General features: G+C 46.7%; 2 protein-coding genes across 4 annotated transcripts in view; both read right to left on the reverse strand.

The window, feature by feature from the left end:
- Window positions 1-2,967: 2,967 nt before the first annotated feature.
- On the reverse strand, window positions 2,968-15,647 carry ZDHHC23 (zinc finger DHHC-type palmitoyltransferase 23). Of its 3 annotated transcripts, XM_040980456.1 has the most exons (5): window positions 15,516-15,647; window positions 14,957-15,223; window positions 8,548-9,261; window positions 6,021-6,188; window positions 2,968-4,023 (listed from the first exon to the last, which is right to left on the reverse strand). In XM_040980456.1, the coding sequence occupies exons 2-5, from the start codon at window positions 15,094-15,096 to the stop codon at window positions 3,756-3,758; spliced, it is 1,290 nt and encodes a 429-aa protein (XP_040836390.1). In that variant the 5' UTR covers window positions 15,097-15,223; window positions 15,516-15,647; the 3' UTR covers window positions 2,968-3,755. The 3 variants fall into 3 exon arrangements, with proteins under 3 accessions (XP_040836390.1, XP_040836391.1, XP_040836389.1); XM_040980457.1 differs by lacking the exon at window positions 15,516-15,647 and having other exon boundaries at window positions 6,021-6,179; window positions 14,957-15,262; XM_040980455.1 differs by lacking the exon at window positions 15,516-15,647 and having other exon boundaries at window positions 14,957-15,262.
- Window positions 15,648-18,493: 2,846 nt separating this feature from the next.
- Window positions 18,494-25,632, reverse strand: part of GRAMD1C (GRAM domain containing 1C) — a 45,190-nt gene continuing 38,051 nt past the window's right edge. The window contains exons 11-13 of the mRNA XM_040980458.1: window positions 25,293-25,403; window positions 24,964-25,069; window positions 18,494-18,772 (exon numbers count right to left, since the gene is read on the reverse strand). Coding sequence (XP_040836392.1) covers window positions 18,692-18,772; window positions 24,964-25,069; window positions 25,293-25,403 — 298 coding nt within the window. The 3' untranslated portion in view covers window positions 18,494-18,691. The remainder of the gene's footprint in view (window positions 18,773-24,963; window positions 25,070-25,292; window positions 25,404-25,632) is intronic.

Raw genomic sequence — 25,632 nt, forward strand, 5'->3', positions numbered from 1 at the left:
TGCTGTATCTGCAGAGGTTAAAGGTGCCATCCAGAAAGCTGGCATGCCCGCTAGTCACAGCCCAACCCAGCTGAGGACACATTTTGTCCCCCTTAACCACAGTTGTCTTTGGCTCCAGCTGCTGCAACATTGAAACGCCTCATGCCAGCTCAAGTGTGGACTATTGTCTGTCAGCAACACGATCACTTTCAGCTGAGTCTGCAAAAGGCTTACGTTAAGCAAAGCCAACGTCCACCCGAACATACTGACCAGGCTGCTGTATCGAGTTTAGCACGGCTTTCACGTATTAAAAATGGCACACTCGTGAAGCTGCAGCTGAGCAAAGCAGGTGCCCAGATAGGTATAAGAAAAAGTCTCCTGTCATCTACTGCTTGTTCAAGAAAATTCATTTTCAAAATGCAGGGCACCAAGCATAGCTAAAATAAAGTTGTATAAATCTACTTATTATCTAGTTTAAAGAGATCTTTGAACCTCAAAAAACGTTAATTTTTTACACATCCTGTGCTCAAAACTGTGCTTCTTCTAGGTGTCATGTTCTTGCTTATAATAGTTGAGCTTTTATAACAAGAAGCTAACGTCCCACCCAAAGAAAAATAGTCTATCAAGCAGATGGTCAGTATTACGTATCATTTTACTGGCATTGTATTTCTGGCAGTGGAGGACTCTGGTACAGAAAATTTTCTCTTACCAAGATATTAGAAGTACCAAGGACTATTGCATAAGAGAAATTCTCTAGCAATATTTTGAATAGGCAGATGGTACAGAGGAATACAACAGTTATTTCATTCACTAAAGGCAAACACTGCTTGGACAGCAAAGGGTTACAGTGTCCTAACACAAATACATGTGTGGCCTGCATGAAACAAGCAGCACTTTGTCCCAGAACAGCTCCAAGTAGCCTACCAATGAGGTGTTAATGGCCAGTTCATTTCAGGAGGGCCCAAGCAGATCCACCAGAGTGCTCTCCAAGTATAAAAAGTACCAAACAATTTCCTCCTTTCATTGCAATCCTGATCCTTAACTAGGATCTTCAAAAAGTTCATGAAAAATGTGCATTACAAAAAACAAAATTGCACTTCAACTTTTTACAACAAAATATTCACTTCCATTTTCCACAAACTTTTTGACGTATTGCATCTTTCTGTTGAGTCTTTGCAATACATGCACTCATTTCCCCCAAGAACAGTATAGAGCACTATGACGAAGTAAGTGCTCAGAGTAGAACAGGCCCTTTAAGCAGCTCCACATCCATGTTTAACAGAGTGGGAGAAGGGCTTCTTGTTTAATGAGCATGTACTTGTGGCTTTACTCTCTGGCCAAAACACTGTTTACAGATGTGCAGAGCAGTTCTGCGCTGCTGCCACCACCACAGAAGTCTCTGGAATGGACTCATCCAGAGGCCTCATCTTTCAAAGACACCACAATCAATTCCTCTGTCCACTGCAGAGAACCAAGGTCAGTAGCGAAATCCTTCAAGTGGTTCTACATCATAAAGACTTGGAAATCTGGGTGGGTGAACTAGGGATGTCCTAGACCCCGAAAAAATGTTGCTCACTCACACACAGCCCCTTTGGCTGTTCCTTTTAGGACAAGCACTTGTGAAAGCTTTTAGCCCTCAAATCCACTCATCGTTTGCCAGGTTCAAAACTGTCCGTCAGAGTTCTCAAAGAACTTAAAACAAGCATCACCATTCCAATAAGCCAGAAATTGAGAGTCCTAGCCAATCGAAAGGAATGAGTTCCTTCAACCAAGTGATCATGTAAGGGTGTGCGGTTACCAAGAAGATAATCAACTGTAATTCACTCAAATGACTTTGGTCTTTTTGGACTACTCATCTTCATCACATTATATTTCGACTGCTGTTAAAATTCTGGCAAGCTAAAACTATTGCCTATACAAACGTTTCTATCAGCTTTCATTAATCATTACAATTCAGTCAGTGTTGGCTACACAGATGACACCGTTTGCCATTGACAGCTACCAATTTTCTGCCCATACACTCTGTCCTTGACAGGATTACTCTCTTATCCAGTACCTTTTCAGAAACAAACTAGTTGTATGCCATCCAACTTCCATCCTGGCTGTGGGTCGGAGAGACGACATTACCGTAGAGACCACAGTGTCAGCTGACATCTGAAGCTTGCACTGTGGCTCGTTCCACTGGACTAGGGAATCTCATTCATTAAGCATCATCTCTGGGGGGAGAGCAAACCTGAATAAACACAGGATGACTGGCTTAAGGACAGCCCAAAGGGTGGCAGGACTAGGGATGGTGCTGGCTGCAGAGGGAAGAACTGCTGCAAGGATGCCATTTTCTCTCAGCATTTATAAATCTCTCTCTAAGGAGCATGCACAGAATGCCTGACAAAGTGAGCAGTATTTTCCCCTACATAAAATCAAGGCAAACTAAAAGAAATCATGAGTTATCTTGAGGCTGGGATTGCAAAACAGTACATGAATAAAATCAAACATTCCCAGAGGGTGTTTTCCCCACGTGAAATTCCCTCATCTTAATTCTACGGCTGAATGACCTGCTCCACATAAATATTTAATCTTTGATATATCTTCAAGTGTTGAGTTATGATTAAAGAAAAAACTTCATATTTCAGAAAGTCAGGGAGAAACTATAATCTTATTAGCAAAAAGCAGATACACTGCTTTTTTCTTTCCTAGTGATATTCTTCTACTTCGGGAAGGGTAAAGGAGAATATATAAACTGAATAGGAAGATGCCAGTCAGCTCAGAGAAAGTTCATGTCAGAATAATGTCAGAAGACTGACTTTTCATAATTTAGTGCTATAAAAGGGCAGCATTTAAAACTCATGAACCAAAAAAAAAAAAAAAAAAGCCCTTGTTAATCAGCTTCACTACCCAGGAAAGAAAGTAGTATACCCACAGGAGTGTCTCTTCTCTTCCAGCCACTGTCACAAATGTGCTAGCACCGTAGCCAGTGAAATGTGGAAAGAGAAAAAGAACATTAATGTTTATTGGAGTTACTTCTCGTAAATCCAAACCAAACACATAGAAAACAAAAAACTCATGCCCACTGTACCTTACACACAGTGATAATTGCTTTTGTAATTGTTATCAGCAGACTCTCCAGATTAGACAGAGATCACGCCACCCTGCTCGAACAGTGACTGACCACTGCAGGAGGAGAAGTTGCCATAATTGCACAACAGTATGCCACACCCATCGCCTCACTCACACTGGCCTGTCTTAGGTCTCCAAGTGCTTCAGTTCTTCTTAGTGCTTTCCGCAACTGTCACCACTCACGTGACCCTCACAACAGCTTCATGAGGCAGGGCAGGCATGAGTACCCCACTTTACAGTTGAACCTGAGACTTGGGAAAGTGACACAACCAAAGGTCACATGGCTATTAAGATTCAAAGAGGGGCTAGAAACTACCCTAATCCAAAACTCCCTGCCCCCATTCATGGAAGGCAATTGCTTCAATCCATTTGTGCACTAGCAATCCACATCCTTGTCAACTTGGCAACTGAGTCCATTTGATAAGGTGACAGGAAAAGAATGGCTCTACACTGCATCAATATATATATAAAAAAAAATCTCTCGAGTTGTAAAGTCAGAAAAATTCCCTTCTCCCTGGTCCAGTCTCTAACCCTGAGCGTGGCCCTGTGATAACTTTGAGAAAGCAGGGACACACACCAAGAGCCTGCAGGGACACGGGCATGTGAAACGGAAGGGATACCGAGGTGGAGCAGTCCCTCAGGGCAGCACAACACAAGGCACTTCAGACAATGTCCTCAGCAGGGTGGGGGAACATGCGCGTGCCCAGCATGGAGAACTGGTGCCAGTTCCGCAGGAAGCCCCGGTTGTACTGGCCTGTGTCCACGATGAGCCCCCAGAGGAGCCGACGCCCTGTCTTCTGCCGCAGGGCCTGCTGGACTTCCCTCTCCGTCACGTTGTAGCTGATGTTGATCAGCTGGATTAGGAGGATATAGGCCATGCCCGCTGTGATGATCGCAGAGTACCACACGCAGGTGAAGGACAGAGCCGAGCTAGGAGTGGGACAGACCAGTCAGAGTTGCTGTCTGTTGTCACATGCAAAAAAGCTGTCACTACACTAACATTTTACGCACTTTGTACTTGGTACCTCCTGCCACCGTCCGCCAAACCAGAAGATGCCTTTCTATCCTCAAAACATCAACAATGAACTAGCTGATGAGAGTGACCATGTTCTATTTGATTTGAGGATTATTAGTGCTTCTTTGTCAGGTATGTTATAACAGAATATCAAGGGCTGGTTTGGCATTTTATGTCCTCCACACAACCAGCACAGGGCCCAACAGAATGACATTTGACACCTGTGGGCTGACTGAAGGCATAATCCCTAAGTTGGAACCAACTGACTCATGGGAAGCCAAGGGCACTGCATGGCACAGTGAGTTTCCTCTAGGAGGAAGACCCCTGAGAGCAGGGCTGTAGCTCTGTCTCTGTTCTCTTTGCAGTCTAACGAGACAACTCTACCTTCAGCAGCCCTCTACCTACTTACACAAAGCATGGGAACTCAGTACATTAAAAATCCAGCTTGCTGGGCACAGTATGAAAACCTAGTAGCTAAATCATTGCCTTGTATCAGCCAGGATCCCATATGGGCGCAGGTTCTTGTCCTAGCTGCTTCCATTTCCCTTCCAGTTCCCTGCCTGAGGCCTGGGAAAGCAGCCGAGGATGACCCAAGTGCTTTAGCCAGTGTATCCATATGCCAAACCCTGAAGAGGCTCCTGGCTCCTGGCTCTGGCCTGGCCCAGCCCAGGTCACTGGCCACATGGAAAGTGAACCAATGGATGGAAGATCTCTGCCTCCATCTCTCTATAACTCTGCCTTTAAAATGAGTAAATCTAAAAAACAAAAATAAAGGAAAAAGAGGAAGTTTCTGTGGTTCATTAACTGTGACAAAGATATTAATATGAGCTGTTAAAAGGGGAAATGAGAGGCATATGGGAACTCTATTACCACCTCACATCTTTAGTTTCCTAAGTTTAGCACCATTCTGAAATAAAATATTCCCAAAACAGAGTGAGTTGGAGATAACTTCACCCCGAATCTTCACATATGAGGCTGAAGGGTGCCCTGGTAGTGACTGACCTCTTCATGCAGTTGAGGCAGCACAAGTCCCCCATGCAGCAGGCCTGTGCTCAGGGGGCCCTCCCCACCAGCCCATGGCACACTGATGTGCTCTGCTTCCAGATGCTGCCCAGCCACAGAGCGAGCCGGGACACCCTGAAGGAGGAGCACTGGTCTATTCCAATAATGGCCACAAAGGCTCATCCAGGGTTGCCCTCTGGGCTATCTGGCCACTGGCTAACAAAAGCACCCTCCTGGGGCACTGGTGAGAAAAAGCAAAGATTATTCTGACACCAGCCAATGAGAAGAAAGGAAAGGACCAAGCCATGTAGTAGTACCCAGGTCAGGGGAGCACCCAGGCCACAGGCAGGCATGGGGACCAGGCTGCAGCAGCCCAGCCTTTGCCATAAGTGGGCCCCGACCCGACAGTGCCCAAGGCAACTGTGACCTAGATAGCACAGTCCTCAGGAGAGGACTGCAACAGAACCAACCAAGAGAGGTCAGAAAGAAAAGGCAGGTTGGAGAGAGCTGCGAAATCCTTCTCAGAGGGGTCGGCAGACCCAGTAACTAAGATTGCATTCAAAATCACCTGAAAGCAGCAATGAAGGAGGAAGTTTCCTGACACCAATGGCTAACAGGCCACATGCAGAGCCTGGGGCCTGCAGGTGCCTTGGGCCTGGAAAGGTCGCTGGACACTGGAAGTCCCTGACTTAGCCCACACCTGTGCACACACCACTGGGGTCAGTCAGTGGTCCTTCCAACACCACCCTAGGAAAATGCACAAAGCTGCTGCATAAGTTTACTGGTGATTTCAGGGACACCCAGACCTGCGCTGTGTTTTCAGGCATGCCCCAGCAACAAGCATCAGCCCTCCTTAGTGGCAACAGTCAGTGCTCGCCCATGGTTCTCAGCTGTGGTGTCCGCACCTCACCTGTAATCGGCATAAACTCCAGGACAATAGAAGAGAGCTGTGAAGACACTTCTGTCTCTACAGATGGTATCCAGGGTCAGTGTGATCCCATACAGCGAGGTGAGCAAGAAGATGAAAAGGGCAAGGATAAATGCTTGATGATTTGATTCTCCAACGCAGCTATTTATCCTCAAAACAGCACAAGAGAAAAAAAGCAAACATGTTTTTAAAAGTTCTCTGTGGAACTCACACAATAAACAAGAAAGCTTTTCAAAATGGGGCGAGTACGAATTTTGATCATTGAAAAAGTTCTCTTTATTTTTCAACATTAGGGAATTAAAAACTTTGTCATTTTCTCTAGTCTTTTGCAAAGTGGAATTACAGCATTAAGGACAAGACTAGATAGGAAGCAGAAACTGGCTAACAAATCTTCATCGGTTCCAAGTGAAGTTTATCACCTAGCTATGAAGAAAGTATTACATCACTATGATAAAGTGTGGTAAGTTAACATCTGCAAAAGCTTAAAAAATGCAAAATCAGCAACAGGCTACCCGGAGGGGTTCTGCATCGGGACTGCATCCTGCCAATTCCAGCGTCCTGCTAATGTAGCCCTGAGAAGCAACAGGTGATGATGGCTCTCATGATGGGGTTGCTCACTCTCCCACTCCATGGGAAAGCTGGATTGAGTCCCAGGCTCCTGGTTTCCGCCTGGCCCAGCCATGACTGTCAAGCCATTTGAGCAGTGAGCCAGCAGACAGAGGAGAGAGTGCAGTCTCTGGCTTTCAAATATATAAAATTTCAGGAAACTGGGTCACCGAAATTCCTACACACTACGGAAAATACAACTCGGGTGTAACAAAGCATAATAAGAAAGCCCAAAGACTTTGCAGCCACTAAAGGTACAGAACAACTTGCTAATATACGGGCTACTTGACAGGCAGAAATAATCCTAGGTCATGGCCATGAGGGCAGAGTGTAAAGGGGGCACTACTACCCCTGCACTCAGGGATGCTTGGGGGAGGTGCGAGGATGATCTTTTAAGAGAGGCTTTCAGGGGCCGGCACCGTGGCCTAGCAGCTAAAGTCCTCGCCTTGAACAACCAGGGATCCCATATGGGCTCCGGTTCTAATCCTGGCGACCCTGCTTCCCCCATCCAGCTCCCTGCTTGTGGCCTGGAAAAGCAGTCAAGGACGGCCCAAAGCCTTGGGACCCTGCACCCATGTGGGAGACCTGGAAGAAGCTCTTGGCTCCTGGCTTCAGATTGGCATAGTTCCGGCCACTGCAGCCAGTTGGGGAGTGAATCATCGGACAGAAGATCTTTGTCTCTGTCTCCTCCTCTCTGTGTATCTGCCAACAGGCATCTGTAAACAACCAGTGCACATCCATGTGAACATGCACACACTCAGCTGAAGACTCAGAAGCATCTGTTTGCTCCTAAAGTTCAGCTCTAGAACAGTGAGGTCCCTGTACTTGAGCTGTGCACCTAAGTCCACTCCAGTGCCCTGCATCCCCAGCCCCTTCTGAGGGGAAGCATGCCACACAACCAAACGCTGGACACCCAACACATTAACTCATCAATCAGACTGCTTTATGAGCAGGAAGGCTGCAAGCATGCTACTCACAGCATTCACATACATTCACTCTGTAAAGCTCCAAATGACACAGTTCATAGCTTGTGGGTCTTACAAGCCTTCATCTGCCTCTGGCTAGCTGGAAGGTATGGAGCCCCAATTCGGCAATGCTGACTGGAAACCCTTGGCAGCACCAAAAGGATTGGGATTTAGCACCAAATGACCAAGAGTCACTCAAAAACAAGGGAATATTCACTTGAGCTCTATGTTCAAAAGGAGTAACACAGAGAAATATGCGTCTACTGATTCTGATCAATTCTTTCAAAACTCACCATGCGCAGTAGGCACCTGGGACACATTCATGTCCCCAGGGTGTGCCTGGCTTGAGTCCTGGCTACTCCACTTTCAACCTAGTTTTCTGCTAACGCATCCTGGCAGGCAGCAGGTGATGGCTTGAGTGCTTGGGCCCGTCACCTACACAGGAGACCAGATGGACTCGCTGGCTCCTGTCTCCAGCCCGACCCGGCCCTGGCTGTGGAGGGGCGTCTGGAGAATGAACCAGCAGATGGCGGATCTCTTTCTCCTCTCCTCCCTCCCTCCTACTCTCTCACCCTGCCTTTCAAGTAGATGAAAATAAATGCTTTTAAAAATCATTCAACTGTAGATTCTCCTCTATTAGAAGGGAGAAAATCAATGAAGAGCAGCTCAAAAGAAAATTGAAAGGAAAAAAAAAAAGAAGAACCCAACCTTTTCAGTTAGGCTCCTTCAGGAAATGACTGAAGGACCCAAATCTGTGAAGCTGGGAAACCTGATGACTAAGTGGGAACATGACGACAGCCTGCAAGTATCTGCAGGGTGCAAAGCTGGGGAGGAGGGGGCTCGAGGAGAGCGCAGGGCGATGGAATGAGACGAGAGACTCTCCTGTGAATTTTCACTTCTGCAAGCCGCCTGGCTTTTTTTCCCTTTCCCCCACATACCAGACACAGTGATGATCCATCCTCCTCACACAGATGCCACAGATCCGGCAATGCCAGGCCCGCGCCGGGCGCACCAGCTGACACTTGGCACACCAGTCCTCATTCGGCTTGCTGGGGCTCCTAGCCAGCATCCGGGAGGGGCCCTTAAGGTCATCCTTGAGGGTGCGATTGTTGAGGCCTCCCACAGTTTCTGCTCCTGGGAACCCTTTGGGCAGCTCTTGCCCTTTTCCCGGCAGGCCCTCAGGGTGGCTGCCGTGGCCAGATGCCCCGTCCCTGCCTGCAGGGTTGCTGAGGTAGCCTGGGTTCCTCTTGGCTCTGTGCAGGGCCAGCAGTATCAGCAACAAGCCACAGGTGAGAAGGACCAGCTGGGCGGGCCCCACGCGGCCTTTGGGGACCACTTCCTGCAGGAACACGTAGTACATGTAGCCCAGCGAGAACAGTCCAAGGCTCAGGAAAAAGAGAGTCTGTTCTTTGCGTCTGTGCGTGAGGTAGTAGTACCAGAGGGCCAGCACGGGGAGGGAGGTGAGCACCACCACACCCAGGAGGAAGTGCCAGGAGGCCACATGAAGGAAGATGGGCAGCAGGACCAGCGGGGGCAGGAGGCTCACGTTGACTTTCTTGGCTCCGCGAAGCCACGGAATTCGGAGGCGATCAGAAACCGTGTCCATGATTCTTTCACAAGTCTCTGGCCGCAAGGATTTGCACGTAATCCATCTAATTCCAAAAGAGCACCGTGAAAAGCCACTTCATTTAGGGTTTGTGGGATTAAAAACCACACTACACGGAACACCAAACAGCAGCTCAGGGAATGAGAGATACCCAAGGCCAAGGCCTTTTGCTTCCTCACTTATAAACTTGAGTTATCCTGATTCATATGTCCTTATTATAAGGAGAGACAAGAAGGCCATGCTTAGAAATTTAACAGTCAAGATTATTTTTCCACTAAATAAATCCACTGCTGTACACACATATCAGGCAAAGAACCTGTAGGCTGGGTGGGTGGGCAGCCATGAGAATCTGAAAAAAAACACTCATAACCTAATTTCAAAGACAATCCAAGAACTCAAGAAATACCAACAGAGTGACAAAGCAGGCACAGTTCTCTAGCACATTCTACAACCAGATATTATAGATGGCTCAGGAGAACAAACACTTCTGGTTAGGGGGGGATCACCACGGGGGGGGGGGTTCTCTGAGGAAAGTGTGACCTGTGCCTGCCCCTGATGACCACTGAGTACTCTAAGCATGGAAAGGGACTGGCACTCTGGCACAGTGGCATAGTATGCTAAGTCTCTGCCTGCAGCGCTAGCATCTCATATGAGCTCCAGTTCAAGTCCTGGCTGCTCCTCTTCTGATCCAGCTCCCTGCTAATGCACCTAGGAAAGTAGAAGATGGTCCAGGAGCTTGGGTGTCTGCACACATGTGGGAAGATCTGGAAGAAGCTTCTGGCTTTAGTTTGGCCCATCTCTGGCCATTGTAACCATCTGGGAAATGAACGAGTACATGGAACATATCTCTCTCTTTCCCTCTCCCTCTCTCTCCCTCTCTCCCGTAACCAATTCAAAAGATAAAATATTAACAATAATAACAACAAGCCTGGAGGGGAATGGAGAGAGGTGTTCCAAAAGAAAGAAATGTGTGCAGCACAAAACCTAGTCAGTCTTCCCAGGAAGGATGGAGAGTGAGATGACGGCACCTGCTGAATAGGAAGGTACCAGCCCTTTTCTGTGCAAACTTAGACTGCACCATGTTCCTATGCATGTGCCTCCCCACCCCCATTCATGCAGCAAAACCTCATCACCAGTGCTGGAGGGCTGGGAGGTGGAGCCTGCAGGAGATGCTCGAGGTCAGAGGGCAGCTGTGGTGAACCTGCCTGGTGCCACTGAGAGGCCCTGAAAGCTTATTCGCACCTTCCACCCGGTAAGGCCGCAGCACACGGGCACCAGGGCCAGTGAGCAAGCACGCCCTCCCAGCCACTGAAAGTGCACATGCCGGGCCCCAGGCTTCACAGCCTCCAGCACTGTGGGCAATGCACATCTGCACTTGACAACTGGCCTTTCGTACCGACAGTCCAAACAGGAGAAGGCACACATCGGTGCCAAGAAATGGGGTGTTAGCAGTGCTAGAACTGGGAAATGGGGAAAGGGCTGAAGATTCTGGAAGCCCATGCTAGAAAAGGATGGATTACAATAAAGGGCCAATCTAGTAAGGGCTCCAAAAGAGAAAGGAGCTGCCGAAAAAGCCTCAGCCTCAGAGATCATTACCTCAGAGGTCACGAGCAAAACGCTGGTACACGCAGGCACGGAAAAGGCCATTCTAACAACAGAAATAAGGAACAGGTCATCAGAAAACGAAGGGAAAGCGATCCTTGTCCCAGAATGGCACGAACCTGGGCTGCGGGCTGTTGGTATCCTTGGACTACAGACCCCTGACTGGTCACATAACAGAAGCTGCATCTCAAGTGCAAGCAGCCTGCATGTTGGCAAGAGAAATCTCCAAGCCAAGTGCTCACAGCACCACATAGATTCTCATGAATGCTTCCAGCAAAACACAAGAAACAACCTAAAGACACAATTTATAATCAAAAAGGAAACAATTAAAAATGTGGAGAATTGAATGCTTTCTCAGCATGCACTTATTGTAACCACTGAGAAAGTACAATTAGGGGGGAGCACCGAGACTCATACTGGAGCACCCTGTGCTCCACACAAAGACAATGGGAAATGGCACAGAGGCCACCTGGGAGGTCCTGGGGCTGCCCCTCACAGGGCCTTCAGGTAAAAGCGGCCCTGGGCACTGTGGAACAAGCTTGCTGCCCAGTACCACCTGGAGACTCTGCTCCCTTCCTCCTGTAGCAGTGCTGCAACGCCACCTCGGGCTGCCGCCAAGGACCTAGGTGTACTGCCGGCTATAGTGGCCACCCTCCTAAGGGCACAGGTAGCACATCGTGGTGCCATCCATTGGGTGTCATCTCTGCAGGCACTTAAAAGAGGAGCCATAGTGGGCAAAACACCACTTCCAATCCAGCTCCTGATAATGGCCCAGGAAAGCAGCAGAAGATGGCCCAAGTGCTTGGGTGCCTGCTCCCACATGAGGGATCCCAAAGAGGTTCCTGGCTTTGGCTCAGCCCAGCCCCAGCCACTGTGGCCATTTTGGAAGTGAACCAGTGGATGGAAGATATCTCTCTGTCTCTTCCTTTCTCCCTGTAACTCAGCTTTTCAGTAAATAAATCAATCTTAAACAAACAAACAAACAAAAAATGAGTGAAAGAACTATAGAGGTATGGTTACTTCCTCCATGGCAAAGGATGCCCAGAGAGCCTGAGACCAAGGCCAGGAAAAGCCACAGGGACAGGGTCATCACAAAAGCCTCCACTATGGCACATAGCAGTGAAACCATAGCAGAGGGCACACTGTAGAATCCCCATCACTTAGCCAAAGACCCTGCCCCACAGACTCTAGGCTGAAAGAGTCACCAGTGAGCAATGCCAACCAGGATAAGCTGTAGATCCCTGACTCAGGCTATGCAAGCTACAGGGTAGAATATGCCCAGCAGAGCTGCTTGAAAAGCCAGAGGGGACCATCCCCATGGGTTCAGAAGATGGAATAGCTAGTCAAACATGATTATTCTCAAGTTTTCACACTTAATATTATTTGCAAATGGATTGGGACTTGTAAGGAATTCTTTTTTTTTTCTTCACAAGATCTATTTATCTATATTAAAGGAGAGTGAAAAAGACAGAGAGAGAATGAGAGAAATCTATCTGCGAATTCACTGCCCAGATGGCCACAACAGCCAGGTCTAGGTCAGGCAGAAGCCAGGACACAAGAACTACAGCAGGGTCTCCATATGAGTGACAGGGGTCCAAGTACTTAACTATCTTTCTACTGCCTTCTCCCACCCCACCACTGCCCCAGCACAATAACAGGAACCTAGATCATTAGTAGAGCCACTAACGGGCCCGGCCCAATGGCTGAGTGCCTAAATCTTCCCTTTGCAAGCACTGGGATCCTAAATGGGCACCAGTTCATGTTTCAGCTGCTCTACTTCTCACCCAGGTCTCTGCTGTAGCCTGGGAAAGCAGCTCAAGATGGCTCAAAACCTTGGGACCCTGCACCCACATGGGAGACCCATGGCTTTGGATCAGCTTGATTCTGGCCATTGTGGCCATTTGGGGAATGAACCAGTAGAGAGGGGATCTTTGTATCTCTTCTTAAATCTGATCTATCTTTCCAATTAAAAAAATAATAATATAAAACTTTAAAAAAATAGTAGAGCAGCCAACACTTGAGCTGACACTCTGACATAGCATGGAGGTACCCCATTGGTGGTTTAACCCACTGCCATGCCTGTCCCACTATTGTACCTGGGAAACACAAGACATTTCATTTCACACCTGCTCACCGCAGGAGGGGAATTCATCGCAGCAAAGGAGCGCTACCTTGAGTCTTTCCTAGATCTGATTCATTCGCTCTGGATTTGGAGCTTTTGAGTTTAAGACTTAAAGCTATTAGGATGAAATGAATATATTTCACATGTAAGAAGAACATGAATTTAGGAGACAGGAGAAGGTGGTAAGAAAACACTGGCAGACTGTCCATATCTGTCCCCAAATTCAAGTTGAATACTGATCTCCAACATCATTAAGTAATTCATATTAGCTATGCACCTTTAGGAGATCATGAGGGCAAAGCCCTTCTTTTTACCAAAATTTTTATTATCTAACAATAATTTTACTCAAAAAAATTTTTTTGAAGACAAAAGGGAGCAACAGAGAACTTCCATCCACTGTTCCAATTCCCAAACACCTGCAGCAGCCGGGCCTGGGCCAGGCCAAGGCCAGGAGCTGGGAACTCAATCCAGGTAGCCAGGTGTGTAGGAGTAATCCTTGAGCCATCCCAACTCCCAAGGTCTGCATCAGCAGGAAGCTGAAATGGGAAATGGAGCCAGACCTGCAACCAGGCTCCAGAGCACAGGATGCAGGTGTCTCGGGCAGTGCAGCTTGCCCCCTCTGTGGGCCCAAAAGGAGCCCAATGGGGTCACTCGCCCCTCCTGCCACACCAGGCGCGCCACCTGAAGGAAGAGGGCTCATGGCACACACTGGATCTACCGTGGACTTTCTAGCCTGCTGAACTGTGGACGAACAATTCATGCTATTCCTAAATTACTCAGTCTAAGGTATCTCGACAGCCTGGGTGAACCAACACAGGCTCACAAGGAGCCACAGAGTTGAAGCACAGATGAGGTTTCACCCACAGTGGGACTGGAACTTGGAAGTGAATGCAAGGCAACTAGAGGGGAGTCATTTAGTGCAGCAGAGCAGGGGAGCCTGAAAGCCTACCTCCAGAGAAGGGAGGCAAGGGAGCCTGGGAGAGAACTCCCAGGACAGCCCAGGTCTCCAGGGCGATCAGGAAGGGAGAATTAGCAAGATTAATGGAAGGGCTGTGCTCTTCAGCTATGGCCTTTACGGAACCCGGAGCTTTCCTCCTTCATTAAGGCAAAGCGCTCCCTTTCTTCCCTGTATGAATTTCAGACTGAAGAACCTGTGAAGGAGACTACAGACACTGTTAAGGGAAGATCTGCAAAGGGCAATGAGCGCTTAGGGGTCAAGGTTAGTCCTCAGCCTCCAGCACTTCCCAGGGCAGGCTTCTCAGGCCCAGACTTTCGCACCCAGCTCCAAGGGGGCAACTGGCCGCCACCTGAACTTTTTTTTTTTTAACCAGTAGTAATTATTAATGGAAAAACTTAAGTTCCCAATATACCTATTATTCCCACATCACAATTTCCATATAACAAATTTTATGTGTATAATCACTTAGAAAATGGGATAAAAGCAAGGTTACTGCTGTTTGGCACAAAAGTTCTTCAAAGACGTTCAACATTATTCTTCAGATGGTAATTTTCATCCCCGAGAACAGGTGAAAACAGGCCAAGTACAGTTTGCTCCGTCAGCCACTATTGCCGTTGCCACAAAAGGCCACGGTCTAGGGCATGCACGCGCCTCTGGCCCATCTCCCAGGATGCCCACCCAAAGCAGGAGAACCACCTTGTAACCCCAAGGCGCATCCTAGTACCAATTTATCTCTAGTGAGAGATCCCTGAGCACATAGGGACTTTCTGCAACACACACGTCCATAATGAACTCTGCTGCCTTGCAATATTTTTTCTTATTACTTAGCAGGTCTAATTTCCCTTTGCCTGTGTGTTTTAAACAAAAACAACAAAGATCAGATTCTAGTAATTGAGCTGGGCAGACACTCTGCACTACTGCATAACACAGCTTTATAAAACCCTTACCCTGGACACAGAAAAACAAGCGTAGACCCTTGGCAATAGAATCAAGAACCAACGCACTCACAGGGCTGGGCAGGCGGCAGTGGGGCAGGCAGCGGGAGCCCTGAGTCCTTACCTCTCACACCCTTCATCCAGATCCTGGCAATCACACAGACAAGCAGCCACGTGGTTCTTCTCCCCATTGCGATCTATGTACTCGCAGCAGCACAGAGGCTCCAACTCGGGTTCTTCGGGTTTCTTCTTCACGGGCTTCATAGTGCCCTTCGGCGTGGTGATCTGCACCTGTCACCATGAGGTGTAAGAAGCCTTCAGAAGGTGAAGGTGGCGAGACCACAATTCACATCTTGTAAACACATCCACGCTTCTGAGCAGCCGCCAACGCCTAAGCAACCAAAAAAACGAGAAGAAAGCCTGTTGTCATCCGCTTCCGTGGCGCTGCTTGGCCAGGCAGGGGGCTCCAGGACTGGAAGGGAGGAGGGGAGTGGGGGATCTTAAAGCTTTCCCCTCTGCCCCTTCCCACCCAAGGCAGACGCTGTTGGGACACCAGCCGTTCCCATGGTGACGGTAGACCACGCGGCCCGGGACAACTGGAGCGCGGGCGGTGGCGTTCACCTGCGGGTGCAGAACTGGGAGGGCGGTCTCCGCCCCAAGACTAGGAGCTGGTGAAAACTCACCCCTGGGGTTGCAGGGAGACGCGCACTGTCTGCCAGCTGGAAGCGGCGGACGCTCCTGGCTGGTAGGAGCAGCAGTCCAGCTCCAGGAATGCCACCGGGAAGCCGGGCAGAGCTCAGGATAGCCGTCCAGCCCCTGCTCCTCCGGCTGCGCACCGGGCGCGCCTCTCCCGCCCCCGCCAATCGGGAGGACGTGGGCGGGCCTCGAGCACCGCCGCCCCGCCCGGAGAATGACCTTGGAAGGGAAGTTACCTGCTCTCCCGACGGAGGTGCGGCTGCAGCCCAAGAGGGCGGGCACGGAACGGAGGAGGGTCGGCTCGTCCGGAGAAGCGGACCCCGGCCCCGCACAGCCGCGCCCCCGCCGCAGCCGCCCACCTGTGACCGCAGCCGCCGCCGCCCTGTCCACCCCCGGCCGTCCGGGCTCGGCGCGGCAGGTCCGCGCGCTTCCGGGTGCCCCGCCTCCGGGGATGCCCGCCCGCCGCCCCTCCTCCGGCCCGCGGCCGCCGGGAGAGCCCGAGGGGCGGCTTCCCGGAGCGGCGTCCCGGGGCGGCGTCCCGTGGCGGCTTCCCGGAGCGGCTTCCCGGAGCGGGGCGCCTGCACCCGCGGCCGCCCGGGTCTTCCCGGCCGGTGTCTGCGGGAAGCGCGTGGGCGGGGCAGCCTCGGGAGCCCTCGGGGTGCGAGCGCGGTGCGGAGACGGAAATACGGGAAAGCCTGGAATCCGGAGGATTTCCGACCTACGTGAGCGCGTGGTGGGCCAGTCCTCCTCCGGTGGCCGGCAACAGGCGTTGGGGGAGAGCCCCATCATAAAAACGAGCAAGGTTCCTCCGCCGCAATTCGCCAACCTTCTCTTAAAGGCCGGTCCCGGCTCACGGGTCAGCCAGGTTAGCCAGGTGGTAGGTTTTCCTGATTTCGGCAGGCAATCCCTACACCAGACCAACAGGCCTCTAGGGCACTTTCGTTCAGTAGTCTGCTTGTTGGAAATTGCCCTGAGATGGGAGAGTCCTCTGGGTTTTACTTCTGCACCAAATTTTACCAAGTGTAGGTTGGTGTGCATGTTTCCACTATTGCAGGCTTCAAGATTTGGGATTTTTTTTTTTCCATATAGAAAAAGGAAAAATATGGCTCAGATATTTTGGATTTTTATATCCATTTACAAAGCAGATTCAAATTTTATTCATTGAATTCTGCATGCTTACATATACATCTTTAGTCTTAATTTATACAGCAACTTTGGTAATATCTGAGGTATGCTATAAAGTACAAGTTTTAAAGAAGCATTTAAAAATAAGCAGTTTGCTAATGATCACTTCTGTGAACTTAACGAAGAAAGTTCAAGTTTATAATTCAGTCGCCTCTGCTCACAGTCAGACACTTAGTGAGTCCCGCACCAACAACAACAAAAAAAATCTCAGGTAGGTGTGCTGGTCCTGGTTAAATCAGATGGGATTCACCCAGCAGAAACCCAATTACCTGCTAACAGTTGGTACTGGCAACTCAGAAATGAATTCAGCAATGTCCTGAGGCATTGAGAAAGGTGACACTGGAAACATTTAACTGGAGATAAAGATTGTTTGGACAGTAAAAGCTTACTCTGTGTGTGTGTGTGTGTGTGTGTCCTGCACACAGGCTAGAATGCCAGAGAAAGGATTAAGTCAAACAAAACAGTAATCCAGGACACTCCCCAGATCTTGGGGGGGAGGGGAAGAATGGCAGCAGGAACAGTTATTTCACCTCAGTTCATCATGTCCTTATTTTGCACAAAACTGTCTTGACACATACATGCCCAATAACTTTTAAGAGCCAAAGCTGGTGTTTTGCCTTAAACTTCAAAGTCCGTGCACTTGTATAGAACATGCATGACCCAAGCTTTTGTTAAAGAGCTAAAATTTGTGTCTGGCTTACCATTTGCCAAGTAAAGCAAGCCACACACATGGGGAATATAAAGCCTGACGCCTGACATAGCTCCTGAAAAGTAATACACAGTTATTTTCCACCTGATGAGTCACTTCCACCAAGAAAAGTTGTGAACGGAAGCTGAGTCTAACTCAAGTGTGTGTGTGATCCCTCGCTGAGTACCCAGATTTTAACATCATCTCCTGGTTTTCAAGCCTAAGAGGAGGGGTCCTCGTCTTGAACACTGGTACCTTGTTTCTCTTTCCTAGTTCTCTGCTGTTATTTCATGTATGAAGGGGCAAGATAAGCTCAACCCTGAGAACTAATACCTTAAGAAAAACACAAGGATCTCTTCCACAGTTACAGATAATAATCAGCAGCATTCACATTCAAAGGGTTGGGCTACTGAGTCTACAAGTTAAATAAAGCAAGATACTAAGATTTATACCACACAAATCTAGAAATGTTATGATATGTGCCTGGAAGTGGATCCTTTACAATTAGCAACGATTTAGATGTTTCTTCTTTCTTCTTGTATTCTTTAGTCTATTGAACTTAACCTCAACCTGTTGGACATGTAGCAATTCTTGTGCTGAGAAATTGAAAAGTATCAGACTTCAAGCCTCACACAAGAAATGAGGCCGAATACTCTAATTCAGAGTGTCCCATTTTCTTGGAGGATCACAGAAATTTAGTTCCAGAAATGTGTATCAGTTCACTGGAGGAAAATTCACAGCTTAGAAATATGTGTGAGAGGGCTCAGCATGGTGGCCTAGAGGCTAAACTCCTCACCTTGTATATGCAGGGATCTCATATGGGCACCAGTTCATGTCCTGGCTGTTCCACTTTCCATCTAGCTCCCTGCTTATGACCTGGGAAAACAGTGGAGGATGGCCCAAAGCCCCAGGACCCTGCACCCTCCCCTACACGTGAGAGCTCCTGGCTCCTGGCTTCGCATTGGCGCAGCACCAGCTGTTGCGGTCACTTGGGGAGTGAATCATTGGACGGAAGATCCTTCTCTCTCTTTTCTCTGCATAGTTAACTTTGCAATAAAAATAAATAAATCTTAAAAAGAGTCTGTTTATAAAAAAAAAAGAAATATGTGTAAGAAGTGAATCATCTAATTATCAAATAAATGTTTTTGAAAAGACTTAGAAACACTAGAAATCTCAGTAAGGAGAAAACATGGCAATGTTCCCACAACCATTAAAGTCCTTCACCCTCTGGTTTCTTGCAGGTGTTCTCTTTGAGCGTCAAGCTGTCAGCAGTTGCAGGCCTTCAGATCACTAGCCTTCCACAGCCGTACCAGTCTTGTTCTTATTTAGTAGATCAAAAGTTTTCTGAAGCATCACAAGGGAGCTCTTCAGCTGCAAACAAAAATCAATTTGCAAAAATCAGATTGTTTAAATTTTACTGATTATTTTATGCCAAAAATTAACCATGACATTGACTACAATTCTCCTACAGATGCCCCTGGGAGACGCTGGCTGTGAAATGGTGATTCCTTACAGCCTCTCTCAGTATCACTGCTCTTCCCATGGCCTGGAAACTTGCACTTTCCTGGAGCTTACATGCTAACTTCTAAGAGGTTCATTCAACAGCTGTCCTAAGTGGAAAGCTTTTGTTTAGTGGTTTTGGAAGTTACAATGGTCTCCCTCCATCCCACCAGTCCCTAGACGGCACAACTGCACTGCCAGGCTTCTGCCTGCACTTAGGTGCATGTTGCTCTGTACCCTCTAACACACTCACCCAGGGAGCTTTCCCTCACCAGGCTGGGCCCTGGCCTGAGCTCTAGAGATGCAACAATGAGCAAACAGTCCCTACCTGTATGGAGGGATAGACTAAAATAAACAGGAAAGCAGATATTTTAGTACAAGTTTCACTGGAGCAGCTGGTGGTGTCATTTTCTGAAAAAGACCCACTAGAAAAAAATGAAGTTTTGACTTGGAAGAAAATTCAGTTCTGTTTGGATATGATGATTTTGAGCTGCTTATTAGCCATCCAGCCTAGATGCCAAACAAGTAGGCCAGTGCAGAGCTCAGGGAAGAGACGGGGAGAGAGATATGGAATTGGGCATTGCTGTGGACTGAGTGTCTAGGGCACCGACAAACCCTATGTTAAAGCTTACTCCCCATATGCCTTGTTAGAGTTATAAGCCTGTTGGGACTATCCTAAAATTCACCAAGTTCAGTAAAAATCATGCTTCAATACTATAAGCTGCTAAATATAAAAATGAAAATAGACACAAGATAGCTGAATAGTACCCTATAACCATACTAAGGTGTATAGCAGCCAGTTGTATATAAACTAAAATTGAAAAGTCAATGAAGTAGTCACAGAATGTGGTTAAGAACTTGCATTTTCTAACATATTGGTCACTCAACACCATGTCAATTAACTCCATAATGTTGTAAATTGTTGTTGATGTTATGTTGTGGCTTTTCATTGGAGGGGATGATATTCTGCCAGCTCTACTTTCAGACCAAGGATGGTCTCCCAATGAAACTATTGATTTGATCTGGACAATAAGATGCTGGACTCCATGCAAGGTACATGCTCGCAATGAAGGAATCATGACTGGATAGACTGGATATGAACTATACTACTGCAACAATGTGGAGGAATCCAACATCGGAGGAGGGCGTGAGGAGGGGTTGAGGGAATCCCAGAGCCCATGAAACTGTGTCATAAAACAAAATTTAAAAAAATAATAATAACAAAAAACTTACTCCCCGGTGCAACAGTATTAAAAGGTGTGGCCTTGGGGAGGCAGGACCTCGTGAATGGAATAAAACTGAGAGGAACAGTCCGGGGGAATTAGCAAGGTGCCTTTTGCCCTTTGTCCTCTCTGCTGCTAATCCTGTCTGGTCCCTGATTTTGGACTTCCCAGTCTCTAGAAGTGGAGCTGCAAGTTGCAGAGTACCCACTTTTTTTGTTTGTTTGTTTCTTTTGACACAGCCAAAGCAGACTGAGACAGGCATCAATAGCAGGTGGTTACTTGAAGTTAGGGGAGTGGATAAGATCACCTACAGGAAAGCAATGGAAGAAGGAAGAGAATGCCTTGGGGCATTTAGGCCAGGAAGAGGTCAGGTGGAAGTGATGATTCTCCCCAGCAAAGAATAATTCTACATTATTCTAAGTGAAAAGCCAGCTGCAGAATATTACATATTGTATGATTCCATTTATAGGAAATGTCAGAACAGGCAAATGTGTAGTAATGGACAGATTACAGGGTGCTAGGGTTATAGGGGGTGACTGCTAATGGGTATGAGGTTTCTTTTGGAATGATGAAAAGGCTCCTGGTACTTGACAGTGGGAGCGGCTGCACAATCTTACAAATATACTAATAATTCTCTACAAGGGTGATTTTATAGATTGGGAATTTATCACAATATAACTGGGTTTTGAAAAACTGGTTGTAAAGAAAACAATATTAGATATAGTTCAAGAAAGGAGTGGTCAGCACTATCAAATGTGTGCATAAGGTGAAAACTCTAAAAAAAAAGATGTGGTATTTTTACTGGCTAAAGGTCAATGGAAATCTTGGTTCCCATAATACCAGTGTGGAAATGATGAGAGAAGATCTGGCAGGAGTGAGCAGAAGAGCAACTTGCTAGATGAAAGGTATGCATTCAGCTCAGCATCCTCCTGAAACCCCATATGACATATAGCCAAGGGATCTTTCTTTTTAAAAGCATGAATCAGCAAGGGTGGGAAGAACACACCAGAGCATGCAACAGCAGTGTAACTCTGGAAAGCGACTAGATGACTGAGCAAACCTGACAAAGCTGAATCCTAAACTAACAGGGGGTATTCCAGAGCCAACAGTGTTAACCCGGAAGAATCCTCAAAAGACTCAGCGCAGCACTGATGGTCAGGAGTATCAGGAAGAGGGAGTCAGAAAAGAGAAGCCAAAATAAGGATGGGACAAAACTTTGGGCATCAGGGCTCGATGCCACGGCCTAGCAGCTAAAGTTCTTGCTTTGGACACACCGGGATCCCATATGGCACAGGTTCTAATCCTTGCGACCCTGCTTCCCACCCAGCTCCCTGCTTGTGGCCTGGAAAAGCAGTCAAGGACGGCCCAAAGCCTTGGGACCCTGTACCCACATGGGAGACATGGAGGAGATTCCTGGCTCCTGGCTTTGAATCAGCACAGCACTGGCTATTGTGGTCACTTGTGGAGTGAATCACTGGATCTTCCTCTCTGTATATCTGACTTCGCAGTAAAAATAAATAAATCTTAAAAAAAAAAAAAAACCTTGGGCATCTAACATTGCGTACTACATAGGCAGTGGTATGGCATTTTATTTTCTGGCCAGGATAAGCAGGACGGTAATAGCATGGCAAAGACATGGACTGAAAGAGGAATCATACATTGCATGCGGGGGGCTTCCACCACGTCCTTCCCCCTCCCCATGCTTAAACACAGCTCCACCCTTCACCTTTTCAATGAGGGGACTAGGTAATTCTTTGAACAAGACTGACCTTCCTGTGACCACCTGACCTGGAGACACTGACAGCAACATTTCAGCAGATGTATCTATACACAAGTTCAGGTATATTAGCCCAAGGCACGTGTTAGGCGCTTCCACACAAGTAGACCATAAAGGACGATCATTATTAGTCTAAAGAAATCCTTTTGCACTAAAGGTAGAAATTTAAATGGGGAAAAGGATCTTGACAGAAAATGAGTATGCACAGAGAAAAACTTAAAAATTTATCAATATGACAGAGATTATTGCCATTTAAAAAGATACAACAAGAACTAGCATTACTGCACAGCATGTAAACTGCCGTTTGTAACTCCAGCATCACCTGTGGGAGGTCCTGTTTGAGTCTTGGAGGCTCTGCTTCTGCTCCAGCTCCCTGCTAAGACACCAGGGGCAGCAAACAGATGGTGACCCAAGTCCTTTGGCCCACCATATGTGTGAGGGTCCTATTCTGGGCACCTGAGAAGGCCTGGCTGAACTCCAGTCATTTGGGGAGCGAACCAACAGATAGAAGAGCTCTCTGTCTCTATGTCACTTTGCCTGTTGTCAACATAATTTTTCTTAACAATTGTAACTGTACAGCAGAAAGAATTCAGAAAATTGGCATCTCTTTGAAATTAAAAACTTGTTGACAAAAACTGAAAAATTCATTAGAATTTGGAGATAGAGTCAAGCGAATTGTTCTGAGGTAGAACAGAAAAAGAGATGGAAGCTGGAAAAAGAGAAAGAACAAGAAGGGCAAGAAATGACTCCAGAAAATTTCCAGAATTTTCGCAGGATATGAATTTCCAGATGAAAGGACAAGTAACAATGGCATCAGAATTTTCATTAACAACACTGGAATATAAAAAGACAATGGAGTGGGGCCACAATTATTACTCAGGAGGTTAAGCCACTGCCTGCCACGTTGGTATCTCATATTGGCACAAGTTCAAGTCCCAGCTGCTCAGTCCCATCTAGCTCTCTGCTGATGTGCTTGGGAAATCAGTGAAAGACAGCTCAAGTACTCAGGTCCCTGCAACCCACTTGCAACACCTTCATGGAGTTCCCGGCTCCTGACTTGACCCAGCCCCAATCACTGCGGTTACATGGGCAGCGAGCCAAAGGATGGAAGATCTCCCTCAGCCCCTTTCTCTTTAACTGTCTTCTAAATAAGTAATCCTTAAAAAAAAGAAAGAAAAAAAGACAATGACACAATGACTTCAAAGTTCTGAAGGAATATTCTTTCCAATCCAGAATTCCATCCCTAGTGAGACTATTAATCAAAGGGTAGTATTGAAATTTTCACTCAGTCAAAACTCTTTAATATTTACCTATGAAGTCTGTTTTCAAGAAGAAGCTACAAGAACATATGCTCATTAGAAGGAGGAAGTAAGCAAGATAAGAAAATGTGGGATATAAGAAAACAAGAGGTAGACAACAGAAATTCCCAGAATAATAGCTGTGCACTAAGCCCAGAAGGCCACTGGGCCTCACTGGCGCAAACCAGGAGGCTCCAAAAATAGCACATCTGAGTGGATGAAGGTTTGGGAGGAGATTCATAAGCAGAGTCAAAGGATGAAGCAGTATCGTTCATAAATAATACTGATAACCTAATCAACTATAACACGATAAGTTCAGGGGATTGCCAGCACAGAACAGAAAAGGTAGTCATGGTTTATTCTATGACTCAGCGTGGAGTAGCAAATTAAATTTTAAAAAGTAAATACTGAGTATTGAGTTGATAAAAATTATGTTATTCACTGAGGACGGAAAGAATTAAAATTATATGGCAGGAAGGGAGATAAATGGGAAAAAAGAGTAAATTCTTATTTCTCGCTAACAGAAAATCAAAATAGATAACCTCTAAATGGAAAAATTAAGGAACTAAACTGAGTTAGGTATGGTTATCTTTGCGAAAGGAATGGAGAAAGGGGCATTGGGACAATATTCCCACACAAACCATGTAGAACAAGTAACTTACTATGTGAACAAGTGATATTAATGAAAATACAAACTTAAAAAGTGGATGGGTTAAATGTCCAAATACAGAAAACCTATGTGTTCCCTCAAGCATTTAACATTTCTTTATGGTGAAAAAAAATGTATACATGTGTCAAAATATCACATGATACCGCATAAATGCATACAATTTTATTATGTGTCTGTTCCAAACAAGTTTTTAAGTGTGTGGATCACGAGTAAAGTGGTAACAGCCAGAGCAGGCAATTCTGAAAGAGCCTGGCAGTGGAGGGGAGTAGAAGCAGACAGTAGAGGAAGGAGAGGATGACCAGGGTTTGCTGATAAAGAGTAACAGCGCAGAGTCAGGCGCTCCTGGCAAAGACCCTGTTGACCAAGGAGAACCGAAACTGAGGGTGCCAGAGGAAAGGAGGGAGTCTCTCACTCACAGGAGTGGGTGCTTGCCTCCCTAGGCTGAGGAAGGCCTCTAACAGGGATGAGGAGGGAGACAGGGTGCACGGATGAGGAAGGCTCCTGGACTTGGCCCAGGCGGGAGAGAGACTGTTTCTCTGTGAGGCACAGTGATCAGTTCAAAGTGAGGAGAGGAGGAAAATGGTGGGAGGTGGAGGTTACAAACCAACTGTGCACCCAAAGAATGCTTCTGTGAGACAGTAACTCAGGTGTCCACAGGATATCCTAACAAAGTCTCAATAATTCACATTTCAGTACAATTCTATTTTCTGGTTTTCAGTTTTGAAAAATACGAATCTTATCCACAATCAAAGTATTAATCTTTCTCCAAGGAAATCCTAATTCTTGGTTCATGGGACTGAAGAATATATACAAAACACTACAAAAACATAATGGAAATTGGAAAGAACAGATATGTTTATTCTGGAACACAACATTTTTTGAAATCCATGAATAGGAAAGATTTTCAAAACATTCATGGAAAGAGTTATCATGAAAAAACACCAGTGTGTATAGTGTGCTCCCACTGTGTAAGAACAAGGCACAGGCAGCTCTGTTTCTGACATGTGTCATACAGTAAGCTTCTTCAAATAATGGTACAACGTTCCCTCATCGCCACAGCCGCTGGCTCACTGTGGTAATGCAGGGCCTCATACCTGTTCAAGCATCACTATGGAGTCTTGGAGCACTCCTTTTAAATGATGGGCTTGACCTTTGCTTTTTGGAGTATTTTCTGCTCTTGACACCACATCAGAGGCTAAACTGAAAGAAAAGTACCATCTTTAAAATCAAGAGAAGAGTTTTCAGGCTTTCATTCTTGAGAACTGCCAGTGCCCCAGAAGTTCACAAACAAAACACCAAAGGAAAGGAGTGATTTCTAAGTACAGGCTCGTTCACAAACCAGATCCCTGAAACTGAAATTATATTTTCTGTAACTGAAACATTATTGAATAATCGGGTGAAAAGAAGCCAGAGGGAAACTTACTTTAAAGATCTTTCTTCTTGGAGATGGAGCCGGTAAAAGGACTGAGCAGCATGTTCTATCTTGGACAGTTTCAAAAATAGTGTCACATTGAGCAAAACTAGCAACAGCAAACTGGATGGAGAAAATCGGGCCTGGTCAGTCCACACGTAACCATATGTAAAGTGTTGCTAATGCAGAATAGACATTCAAAGATTCAAAACTTTACATATATTTAGTTAGTGTTCTCATTAATATTAAATCAATCATTCCTATTTTATTATAGGACCCCACAGCTTATAAGTTGACATTGAAGGAAACAATATAACGCACCTAGAATGAAAATAAAATCCTCAAAAGAACT

Source organism: Ochotona curzoniae, unplaced genomic scaffold (assembly GCF_017591425.1).
Source record: "Ochotona curzoniae isolate NIBS_2020 unplaced genomic scaffold, NIBS_Ocur_1.0 contig_3498, whole genome shotgun sequence".
Lineage (NCBI taxonomy): Eukaryota > Metazoa > Chordata > Mammalia > Lagomorpha > Ochotonidae > Ochotona > Ochotona curzoniae.

Excerpts from the sequence above, each read along its gene's own strand:
- ZDHHC23 (XM_040980456.1), bottom strand. The coding sequence starts at position 15,096 with ATGAAGCCCGTGAAGAAGAAACCCGAAGAACCCGAGTTGGAGCCTCTG. Across the intron at positions 9,262-14,956 it reads CTGGATGAAGGGTGTGAGAG|ATGGATTACGTGCAAATCCT; the intron begins GTAAGGACTCAG and ends TTTTGGAATTAG. Across the intron at positions 4,024-6,020 it reads GGAGTTTATGCCGATTACAG|CTCGGCTCTGTCCTTCACCT; the intron begins GTGAGGTGCGGA and ends TCCCACTCCTAG.